At 41.8% G+C, this 13081-nt stretch overlaps 1 protein-coding gene and 1 pseudogene across 1 annotated transcript in view; both read right to left on the bottom strand.

Moving 5' to 3' along the window:
- The window catches only part of LOC126249722 (MAM and LDL-receptor class A domain-containing protein 1-like), a 426827-nt gene that overhangs the window by 157198 nt on the left and 256548 nt on the right, over positions 1-13081 (bottom strand). The window contains exon 9 of the mRNA XM_049951403.1: positions 257-441. Coding sequence (XP_049807360.1) covers positions 257-441 — 185 coding nt within the window. The remainder of the gene's footprint in view (positions 1-256; positions 442-13081) is intronic.
- On the bottom strand, positions 786-903 carry LOC126250152 (5S ribosomal RNA; annotated as a pseudogene).

Below are 13081 nucleotides of genomic sequence, written 5' to 3'. Positions count from 1 at the left end.
CCTTAGCCTGAAAGATAATGATCGTGTCTTTCTGGACGTCAGATAAATCGCTACGTTTCCGCACTACTTCAACGACTGCACTGTTTCCCGCATCTCTCCGACGCTCTTCATATGTCCTCCAGTGCTTGTGCTGCCACCTGCCGTCAGTGAGTGGTTATTGGACGTTGACGTCTAGCATATGCGGTGGTTAGATTAATGTGACTGGACCGTGTATTAGCTGCAGTGCTGGTAACATTATAGTGAGAGATTACAGTACCTTGTAAGGATTGAGTGACGAAATGGGAACTTCCGCCTGATACCAGGCATTGCCCGCCTCACCTGACAGGCTCCACAACAGTTTCTCTTGGCCCTCACGTGCGTCGCTGAGAATCACACTTAGCGTTCCGATACCATTCCCGTACATGTGTGTCCAAAATCGAAGGCATTTTGGAGAGTCAGGCCCTATAAAAGTAATAGAAAGAGCAAGACTGTGTTAGCAGAGAACAAATACATGTCATCGTAATACAGAAAAAACACGCAACAACTTCAATATTTAATCCCCCTCACCCTCCGCCCCAACAGTAGAAGTTCAAAATTAAACTCCGTCCGGACAGGCCTTGAAGGCCCAACGGTACCGACCGGCCGCCGTGTCATCCTCAGCCCGTAGGCGTCACTGGATGCGGATATGGAGGAGGATGTGCTCAGAGCACCGTTCTACTAGCCGTTTTTAGCTTCGTGACCGGAGCCGCTACTTCCCAATGAAGTAGTTCCTCAATTGGCCTCACAAGGGCTGAGTGCACCCCGCTTGCTAACAGCGATCCGCAGACCGGACGGTCACCCATCCAAGTTCTAGCCAAGCCCGACAGCGCTTAACTTCGGTGATCTGATGGGAACCGGTGTTAACACTGCGGCAGGGCCGTTAGCATCAGAAATTTAATGCGCTCCATTTTAATAAAACGAGATAATGAAAGATTGTCTGGAACTTATTCTGAGAGTCCATTAATGTAATATAAGGCAAAACTATAAAAAAGTGTGTTAATACACTTTGATGAATTGTTTGCTATCTACGAGGAGGACAAGTTCTGCTTACTTTTTGAATAATACCATTTGAGCGGGCGCGACGGCACTGCTGTTAAGACAATGAACTTGTGTGCTAGAAGAAAGCAGCTCAAATGCATCTGGCTATCCTGACTTCAGTTTCTGTGAATTTTTGGAAGTAATTTAAAACATGTAATGGGAAGGATCCTTTGATAAGGCTTCTTTCCTCTATATTTTCTCAACTAGGTTAGCTTAAATTTACGCATACCATTGTGTGAGGGGCTTTGTTCCATATGGAGCCAAGTGAGAGTGACTTTCTCCGATCTCTGTGAACAGAACTAGGAATTTCATCGTTAGATTGTTAATTTCGCTATATGGCGCTTGTCGTCTCTTACCCCAGTCACCCTTTCCCCCATTCGTGCATAATATTCTGGTCGAACAGAGGGATTGTAATCTGCCAGAGAAAGTGACATTCTTCAATTAGGTCACTCATAAGGGTACCTTTGGCTGCTGATTTTGCTTGTTTCTCTCCCCTTATCCCCTTACGCCTGCCATGTAGCAAAAATGCAACCTCTCTCTCCCGCCGTTATGGCAAGAAAATCTTTATAATTTTTGGTCGGACTTGATTGAACTGTTGTTAAGACAATGAGCTGTCATCCTGGAAGAGAGTCATTAAACTGTATCTGGCTATCTTGATTTGAGAAAGAATTTATAGCAAATGGCGGGAACGCTCCTAGGAAAGGCATTTTTCTCTTACACGTTTACAACGAGGTGAGCTTGAAGTTTCCGATGGCGCTATGGGGGATGGGGAGGGGGGGGGGAAATTGTCCAATACGGAGCAGGAGAGATGGGTGTGACTTCATCCCATCTGTGTGACCAGAAGCAGGGATGCCATGTTCGACTGTTAATTTTGCTAGGTGAACCTTGTTGTCCCTTACCACCAGGGCCTCTAACTCCCATTTCTGCACAACCTGATTAAACAGAGTGATAGAAAATCCGGAATACACATTCTTCAACTGTATCACTCCTACAGGCAAAATGCCCGGTATATAGCAAAATACAACTGCCCCCTCCCCACTGTTGTAGCAAGACAAGAGAGTCCTGCATGTTCTGGACTGTTTTGACTGCTACAAGGGTGGGGGAGGGATATAAGTAATGGGATAATAAAATCGGAGGAGATGTGAAACTGAATCCCTTTGCGACACCTCATCCGCTCCTGTGGTTTCCAGATCAGTTATAACTGATATTTCTGTATGAGAGGACTAGACGCCTATTCCAGATAGGGAGAAGAAGCATTTAACTGGACAATGCTGCCCCAGATCGTACCAGAGAGTGCAATTCTTGTAGTCAAACAGAAAATACTGACATCCAGTACAAGTTTTCGTCTGTAGATCAAGATAGTAGTACAAGTGAAGACAGAGTCGAAGGAACACAGCAAAATTTACGACTCAACGGTACAAAGAGTTTGCAGATATTTTCAAATTTTAAATTACTCAAGATAACGTAGGAACATCTTTAGAATGGAACCATTGTCACTAATGCCAGAGGCCCAGTCTTGTCACAGGCACACAACTGCCAGTCATCCAGATATGCTGCCTGCCAAAACACATGCACAAACACTGAACATGTTAGCAAGCACTGACTGATACACTAAAGCATACAAGTAAAAGTACATCTGCCAATGCTCTGTTTGGCTCACAGTAATAACCAACATCCACCAAAGCAACCCTGAGATGATTACTAACACAGTTGCCATTTTATGTTTTGTTTTTAATCTTACAGGAGGAGGCCACGACGTTCGGATCATGGATTAATTTCAGACTTTGTACACCTTTCGTAGACAATTAAAGCAACATAATGTGCAAGTAGTAAGGTGCACTACGCTGGCAATTCCGAGAACTATCGCACGAGAAGTTTTACGCGTCGATTATATAACTGATGTATCTGTGCGTAGATGATGCATGTTACAGTTCATGGTGCTGAAGTGGTTAGCGTTCGAGCTTTGTAAAACGAACGTGTTTATAGCGACGCTTCGACTCCCACTCATTGTTAATTTTCAATGTATATTATTTTCATCACTGGCCATATTATTTAATTTACATGACATTTGAGAAGTAATATAATTCAAAAAACCACGTGTATTTGCACGAAGTTTGAGTGAATTACGTGTTGTATGACTAATTACTGTTTTTAATTAAATTTAATTATTAGATCAAATATATTTATAATTGTCAACAAGTAAGTAAAGAAACTCATAGAGATTTCCGGGAAATGGGTGCTTGTCGTTATTTGCGAAATCCCTTATACATGCAATCTGCTAAGGTATCTGGAATTACGTTGCACCTCGCTTCGAGCTGCAGACACAGAGGCAGTCCCCATTTGGCAGTTAACATGTGTAGAGGTGAGACGTTGCTAATTTAGCAAGAATGAATAGTGCATCTACATCTAAATCTACGTGATTACTCATCACAATAAAGTGCCTGGCAGAGGGTTCAATGAACCACCTTCTAGCTGTCTCTCTACCGTTCCACTCTCGAACGGCACGCGGGAAAAACGAGCACTTTAATTTTTCTGTGCGGGCCCTGGTTTCTCTTATTTTATCGTGATGATCATTTCTCCATATGCAGGTGGGAGCCAACAGATTGTTTTCGCAATCGGAGGAGAAAACTGGTGATTGTAATTTCATGAGAATATCCCGTCGCAACGAAAAACGCCTTTGTTTTAATGATTGCCACTCCAATTCACGTATAACGTCTGTGACACTATCTCCCCTACTTCGCAATAACACAAAACGAGCTGCTCTTCTTTGTACTTTTTCGATGTCATCCGTCAGTCCCACCTGATGCGGATCTCGCACCGCACAGCAATACTCCAGAATAGGGCGGACAAGCGTGCTGTAAGCAGTCTCTTTAGTAGTGTTCTGCCAATGAATCGCAGTCTTTGGTTTGCTCTACCCACAATATTATCTATGTGATCGTTCCAGTTTAGGTTAGTTGAATTTACAGCCTTCAGATTTGTGTGACTTATCGCGCAATCGAAATTTAGCTGATTTCTTTTAGTACTCATGTGAATAACTTCACAATTTTCTTATTCAGGGTCAATTGCCACTTTTCGCACCATACAGATATCTTATCTAAATCATTTTGCAAGTCGTTTTGATCATCTGATGACTTTACAAGACGGTAAATGACAGCATCATCAGCAAACAATCTAAGACGGCTACTCAGATTGTCTCCTATGTCGTTAATATAGATCAGGAATAATAGAGGGCCTATAACACTTCCTTGGGGAACGCCGGATATTACTTCTGTTTTACTCGATGACTTTACGCCTATTACTACGAACTGTGACCTTTCTGACAGGAAATCACGAATCCAGTCGCACAACTGAGGCGATACTTCGTAGGCATGCAGTTTTGTTAGAAGACTCTTGTGAGGAACGGTGTCGAAAGCCTTCTGGAAATCTAAAAATATGGAACCACTTTGGCATCCCCTGGCGATAGCACTTATCACTTCATGATTATAAAGAGCTAGTTGTGTTTCACAAGAACGATATTTTCTGAAGCCGTGCAGACTATGTGTCAATAAATCGTTTTCTTCGAGGTACTTCATAATGTTCGAATACAGTATGTGTTCCAAAACCCTCCTGCAAATCGACGTTAGTGCAATTTTTTTTGAATATCACAGAATTTACACTTGTACTGCAAAAATGAAGGTTTGAGCACGTGTCGAACCATCGCTTCATACATGTTCGTCTTAAGTAGCTCGAACGACACCCACCGGACCACCATGCCTCTAATTTCCGCCCCCTACGCACAGATACATCAATCACATTAATAGACGTGTAAAACTTCTCTTGCGATTTTCTCGGAATTGCCAGGGTAGTGCACCTTACTACTTGTACATTAAGTTGTTTTAATGGCCTACTAAAGGTGTACCAAGTTTGAAGTAAATCCGTGATCCCAACGTCGTGGCGTTCCTTTGTTAGTGTGCGAATGAAAGATGGTAAGTGATCAGGTTAACTGCATTTCTGCACCTGGTATGCCTAATTCTTTTATTTTATATTGACTTAAGGTGCCACACTCTAGTGCAAATTTTAAGTTGATGCAAGAAATCAATGGAGAACAGTTTCTCGAGTTGGCTAAAGTAAAAATCCATTACCACACAAATTAACTTCAAACGTGGGCTTGGGAGAAAACAAAATTGTCCATTACATCAAACGGCGCTCACTGTGGGACTCTCAGCAAAATTATTCACTGCAACACTGTACTCTGTGAAAGTATCCGAACAGATGAATCATGAAGATATGATCAGAAAAAAAACATCAACCAGCCAAAGAGTCATACTGTTTTGAATTATCTGAATATGTGATGTTAAAACTGTAAAGTTCGTGTACAGTACTGTGAAAGCAAGAGCTAAAATTTACATTCCTAAGATTTGTTGAATTTAAAAGAATTCTGCGGCCTCCTAAGAATCAAAAGTAGTAATTTATTCTAACCCTGAGGTAAAGTAGTAGTATCTACACTTTACAAAAATTCCAAAAGTGGCTTGATGGTTTCAGGTCGTTTCTAAAGAGTCGTTTTGTGGCTGGATGACCAACAGTTAGTTAAACAGAAGCCTGATGTATGGAATATATTTCATATGTTTGTCGCACTCAGAAGAGCTGCCACTCAATGTGAAGTTTTGTTTCAGCACCCTTTCCCTTAGAGCCTGGGAATGGATGTGGTCGTAAAAGTCCAGTAACAAGCATTATACACTTACGGTGCATTGCATTCAATATGTTAAGGCACGATAGTCTGGCGGACACATACGAGTACACCATAACTCATGTTGTTGTTGTTGTGGTCTTCAGTCCTGAGACTGCTTTGATGCAGCTCTCCATGCTACTCTATCCTGTGCAAGCTTCTTCATCTCCCAGTACCTACTGCAACCTACATCCTTCTGAATCTGCTTAGTGTAGTCATCTCTTGTTCTCCCTCTACGATTTTTACCCTCCACGCTGCCCTCCAATGCTAAATTTGTGATCCCTTGATGCCTCAAAACATGTCCTACCAACCGATCCCTTCTTCTAGTCAAGTTGTGCCACAAACTTCTCTTCTCCCCAATCCTATTCAACACCTCCTCATTAGTTATGTGATCTACCCATCTAATCTTCAACATTCTTCTGTAGCACCACATTTCGAAAGCTTCTATTCTCTTCTTGTTCAAACTAGTTATCGTCCATGTTTCACTTCCATGCATGGCTACACTCCATACAAATACTTTCAGAAACGACTTCCTGACACTTAAGTCTATACTCGATGTTAACAAATTTCTCTTCTTCAGAAACGATTTCCTTGCCATTGCCAGTCTACATTTTATATCCTCTCTACTTCGACCATCATCAGTTATTTTACTCCCTAAATAGCAAAACTCCTTTACTACTTTAAGTGTCTCATTTCCTAATCTAATTCCCTCAGCTTCACCCGATTTAATTTGACTACATTCCATTATCCTCGTTTTGCTTTTGTTGATGTACATCTTATATCCTCCTTTCAAGACACTGTCCATTCCGTTCAACTGCTCTTCCAAGTCCTTTGCTGTCTCTGACAGAATTACAATGTCATCGGCGAACCTCAAAGTTTTTACTTCTTCTCCATGAATTTTAATACCTACTCCGAATTTTTATTTTGCTTCCTTTACTGCTTGCTCAATATACAGATTGAATAACATCGGGGAGAGGCTACAACCCTGTCTCACTCCTTTCCCAACCACTGCTTCCCTTTCATGCCCCTCGACTCTTATAACTGCCATCTGGTTTCTGTACAAAACCATAACGCATAACTAAATCAAAAGACGCAAAGGCTCTATAAATCAGGATTGGACGGGTTTTGTTTGCTCTGCATGTAGTAACTGTAATGAAATTTTAAATATTAAGTGCTGTGATTGACATTATTATCAGGTCCGTGGTGTGTGGTAGCCATGTAATCATCTAATCGCTAATGAGGCCGAGAAACCTCATCATCTCCTGAAAAAACAGGATGGTCAGAAAGAGTCTGAAAAGGTTGTAAGGTTTTTGCAAAGTAGGTTGTGCTGAGAAATAATTGTTAAGAAAAAAAAAAGTCGATACGTTGCACCGTTTCTGAGTTCATTAGCCAATCACGCCGTTGCGCACGCATATTCAAGCTGGCCGCCAGATATGATTAGTCTCAGTTCTTCTCATAGCGTAGATGGTAGTGCAACAGACTGTTCGGCCTTTGCTCGGGTTCGATCCTTACTACCGACCTATCAAACACACCAAAGTAATAACTGAAAAATGTTCTTACAGCCCAACAGCAACATTATTTAATAAATTCCGGCCGTAATCACTGGATGCCCCAATCCAAATCAGCGACATCCGCTATGCGCTGAACTTCGTGGGTTGGTTTTACCGCGACACCAGTTACCTTCTACACAGCGACACGCGAGGGAACAAAGTCGACAGCGTCACTACCGCACTTCGTGGATCTCCAGTCGGGAATAAATGGGAGTTGGGACTGCCACGGCTCAAGTGGAAAACTGTGGAAAAATCTTGCGTCCAAGGTTCTACCTGAGAGCGAGCGTGCAAGATAGTACAAGGTCGCAAATCGCACTATCCCGACAAGCTCCAAACTCTCTTCAATTCACCTAATCCGATCAAGGGAATGCGACATGTGTGCGCAAGAGAATACAACTGGACACCGTTTTGTGTGCCGTAAATTTCAAATAATCTGCGACGCAGCAAGAGACATGCTGAGTTCAATGAACAGAGTCGCTATGCAACACATCACAGTATCAGACGCCATCATACCACAATGGAATCCCCACTCCAAAACAAAGAAAAATGTTACGACCTGAATTACGGGACACAAAATCACGGAATATTCTTTCCAAAAACGTCTGATAAATTGGATTTGTTGGAACGTTTGTGGAATCAACATGGTAAGGAACAAACACGGAAGAAATATAGCGAAAACTTCGCAAATTTCCTGAAAATATCACTGCAAAAAAGCAAATGGTGATATGGGACTCTAACTTATTTGTTCCATTTTCTCTTGTGTTTTCTTTTCCCTTCATTTAATGTGATTTCGTGATCAGCTGTGACGTATGAAGTTCGTATTTACATTCCTATGTTCCATGTGCTGTCATTATTTTTTTTCGTTACGTAACACTTCATTAAAGGAGCACTGATAGGAAAATAGACACAGGAATCTTGCCTCAAGATTGTTGTTGACTTGCTTGGTATGGTGCACATTCCAATGTATGTCTGTTTGCATTTTCAGGATAGGAGGCTGGTCTACTGAATCAAACTGCCTAAGACTGGACCTGTAAAACAGGCAGAAGAAACTTCTATTTCCTTTATTTAAGGTACATTTTTTTTTCAAAGCAGGTTGTAAACTTTGGATGTGAAAATGTACTTCGAGTGTCTGCTGCCAGTTTATGTTCTTTCTGGTTACATATTTCCGTCAGGAGTCTATTGATTTAGAAGATGTTTATTTTGTTATCTACAGAAAAACGTTTTCGACGAAGTGCTTTGATGACGATTATTATTTACGTACAGAGTCCAGTGAATTTTTTATTTTTCCATCTGGCAACCAAGTAACGACCCAGGTTTTAAGCTCTTATGACGGACCGTCGATGCGACCATCTGCTGACAATTGCGTTTTGTCCTTCGTTCTATTATTTTGAATTCAGGAGAACAGTATGTCAAGATACTCGTATATAAATTTGCATTATGAAGAAATGAACTTTCTGGTCTCGTTTAAATTTGCATTATGAAGAAATTAATTTTCTGCTCTCGTTACACTTCACGCAGGTTACAGTTTTCAGAACGGATTCTCACCTCGGAACATGGTCTCTGAGGAGCATTTACAATTTCATTTCATACCCTTTATTTCTTGAATACGTTCTTTATTGCTGTAAAGGCGAGAAGATTATGGATCACATTTACGTTAAATTTAACTAAAGCATTGAAGATCGCCGACGAAGGCACCTTTGGAGAGCGCACAAGGAAGGGCTATGAAGGAAGAAGAGAGTCCCTAAGATATATATACAGGGTTGTCCACTTAAACGTTTCAGCGCAAATATCTCTAGAACAATACAGATATTGAAAAACAACTTTCATCTTACGAGGCTCATGAAAGTAAATATTGTGGGACATTCTAAAACATCAGCTAGTATTACTTTCAACACAAACTCCTTTTTTTAAACAGACACCATGTATTATTTCTTTCGGTAAGTCGAAAAATCACAAAAAGAATGGAGTTGGTTGCATCGCAAAACGGCAGCTACATCCCGAGTAATTGCAAAGTGAAGATGACGCTTGAAATAAACAAAACGCGCCGCTATTGCACATCTCGAGATGCAAGCGTGAAACACATTACTCGCAATCGCGATGTGATTGACGTACTACGATGCAACATACGCTGTACTTATTGCTATTTACGCTGTTATTAAGTCGATACAAACAATACAGATGTCCAGCCACCTACGTAGAACTACCTCATGCTCTTTATTAGATCCTGGGACAGCCATTAATTATGTTTATCGTGGCCGGTGATATTTGGTTTTTCGTTACTGTTATGCCAATTCTATTACTGTAGTAAAGATCAATAAAGCACGAACGAGCAAACCCTTTCTTATTTTTCATTGTGTATGACTGGACATCTGTATTGTTTCAGTCCACTTACTAACAGTGTAAATAGTAATAATTACAGCGTTTGTTGCATCGTAGTACGTCAAAGTACGGTTCGCGCTTGGATCTCAGTATGTGCAATAGCGGCTCATTTCGAATATTTCAAGCGTCAAATTAGCTTTACGTTTTCTTCGGATGTAACTGAGGCATTGCGATGGAACCAACGCCATTCCTTTAGTGATTTTTCATGTTAGCGATTGCGTAAAAAACAATATGAAGTGTCCATAAAAAACATAGGTTTGTGTTGAAAATAATATTTGATTACGTTTTGAGTGTCTAATAGTATTTATTTCCCTGAATGCCTGCTCGACAAAAAAACGGTTCAAATGGCTCTGAGCACTATGGGACTCAACATCTATGGTCATCAGTCCACTAGAACTTAGAACTACTTAAACCTAACTAACCTAAGGACATCACACAACACCCAGTCATCACGAGGCAGAGAAAATCCCTGACCCCGCCGGGAATCGAACCCGGGAACCCGGGCGCGGGAAGCGAGAACGCTACCGCACGACCACGAGCTGCGGACCCTGCTTGACATCCATATCGCATTTGGTGACACCGTCCCTGGAGGGCCACTTCAATGTTAATTAACTCGGAAACGGCGCAACGCATAGAATTATTTCCTTAGCAATTATTTTTCAGCACAACCTACCCTTCAACACCTTTATAAGCGTTTCAGACTCTTTCTGACCACCTTGTATTAAACCGCCAAGGAGACTGAAACATGACAGTTTAAAAATTCAGACTGTTTTTAGTGCCCCTTCTACTAACTCCCTAATTATGAGTAGGGCTATCCAAGGATATTAAGCCCTCAATTAGTCGAAATTCATTTGATGACATCAGCTGTATTAGGTATAAATTACCGGCCAATAGTGATATATGAAAATATGTACTGGGCCAAGATTCGAAATCGGATTTGACGCTTTTAGCTATCGTTCGCCTTAACCACTACAGCTGTGTGTACACGCTCCCCACATCGAACCAACATCGCCTTCATCCTGGGCTCGAGTCCCAGATTTTCATATGGCACTATTGGGTAGTAGATCTATACCTTACATTGCCGATGTCAAGAAATTCGTGTTCAGCAAATTAATTTCAAATTATTTCGTTCAGCTGTAGATCGTCAACCGTTTCTGTTCTGTCATATATGCATGTGAGTTTTACAAGCCTAAACGGGACACGACGATAACAACATTGATCTCCGTTCCTCATTGTTTCCGTTTCCCTGCTACAGGAATCCAAGTAATGTTGCGAGCATTAGGTGATGAATTCAGTGGACTGCGATATAAGAATGTAGACAGTGTGACATATTCGATTGTGGATCAGTCCAGGCAGTGTACACAGATAGCCAGAGTTGTTAAGATGACCATTCGCAATAAGTGAGAAATACGAGTTCGATTCCTGGTCCATCACAAATTTTCATATGTCAGTATTGGGTAGTAGATCTATAACTCATACAGCTGATGCCAAGAAATTCTCATTCTGCGGATTACTTTCGATTTGTTTCTGACATCTGTGGGTCGTCAACAGTGTCTTTCAGACACGCACGTAAGCTTCAGTTAGTGTTGTAGGACTTCTGTGGATTCAGAGGAACTTCTATTGTTGAATAGAAAAGCCTGTTCAATAACCGTTTCCAGCAGAGATATGTTATCAACAATAAACTGGTATCTCTTGAACCAATGCTGAAAGCAATAAGTAATCATCTGGATTCTAGGATATGCACAAACCGACGGTGGACCAGACTACCCACTCCCAGGACTTTCCTGTGCAGCTGTAGTCGGATCCACGAACGATGGCGATTCGGGCAGTTCGAGACAAGGTCGTGGAATGCATTGTTGCCGGTTCCAAGCGACAGTTGCGGTTCGCGCATAAGTGTGCTTTGCGCTTGATGTAAGCGTGTATCCCGCAAATTATGTCTCTCGCTTGCTTTTGTAGAATTTCTCGCTTACCGCCACCATCAGCCATGACAACTCGCAACAAATGGAATAAAAATTCAATAAATAACACTCTGCGATCACGTTAAATGGTCGCACTGCAAACAGCATTCACAGCACAGCGCTCAGAACACTGCTGCACGCTCACTGGCTGTCGTAGAATGCGTGAGGTAGGTGCGCAGAAGGACACTAAACTCGATCGCCATCGTTCGTGACTCCAACTATAGTAAGGTAAAAGCTTCTCAGATACGCTGAGTCCTTCTTTTTTTTTAAGGAGGCGAATGAAAATCGATTTCTCCGTACGGGCAAGAAACTGTCCTGCCTTCCATATGAAGTTACAAAGATCAGAAAACCTTTTGTTAACATTTTCAATCAAAACGCACCATTTTACTTTTCACATATTCTCATATCCCTGATCTAACGCAACCAATTCACTACAACAAAGCTGATGTTTGTCTTTATACCACTTCTGTTAAAATAAAGTAATTTATGGCCCCCATGAACCATGGACCTTGCCGTTGGTGGGGAGGCTTGCGTGCCTCAGCGATACAGATGGCCGTACCGTAGGTGCAACCACAACGGAGGGGTATCTGTTGAGAGGCCAGACAAACATGTGGTTCCTGAAGAGGGGCAGCAGCCTTTTCAGTAGTTGCAGGGGCAACAGTCTGGATGATTGACTGATCTGGCCTTGTAACATTAACCAAAACGGCCTTGCTGTGCTGGTACTGCGAACGGCTGAAAGCAAGGGGAAACTACAGCCGTAATTTTTCCCGAGGACATGCAGCTCTACTGTATGATTAAATGATGATGGCGTCCTCTTGGGTAAAATATTCCGGAGGTAAAATAGTCCCCCATTCGGATCTCCGGGCGGGGACTACTCAAGAGGACGTCGTTATCAGGAGAAAGAAAACTGGCGTTCTACGGATCGGAGCGTGGAATGTCAGATCCCTTAATCGGGCAGGTAGGTTAGAAAATTTAAAAAGGGAAATGGATAGGTTAAAGCTAGATATAGTGGGAATTAGTGAAGTTCGGTGGCAGGAGGAACAAGACTTTTGGTCAGGTGATTACAGGGTTATAAATACAAAATCAAATAGGGGTAATGCAGGAGTAGGTTTAATAATGAATAAAAAAAATAGGAGTGCGGGTTAGCTACTACAAACAGCATAGTGAACGCATTATTGTGGCCAAGATAGACACAAAGCCCATGCCTACTACAGTAGTACAAGTTTATATGCCGACTAGCTCTGCAGATGATGAAGAAATAGATGAAATGTATGACGAGATAAAAGAAATTATTCAGGTAGTGAAGGGAGACGAAAATTTAATAGTCATGGGTGACTGGAATTCATCAGTAGGAAAAGGGAGAGTAGGAAACATAGTAGGTGAATATGGATTGGGGGGAAGGAATGAAAGAGGAAGCCGCCCTGTAGAATTTT

This window comes from Schistocerca nitens, chromosome 3 (genome assembly GCF_023898315.1).
Source record: "Schistocerca nitens isolate TAMUIC-IGC-003100 chromosome 3, iqSchNite1.1, whole genome shotgun sequence".
NCBI lineage: Eukaryota > Metazoa > Arthropoda > Insecta > Orthoptera > Acrididae > Schistocerca > Schistocerca nitens.
This window is presented reverse-complemented; position numbering and strand designations above follow the sequence as displayed.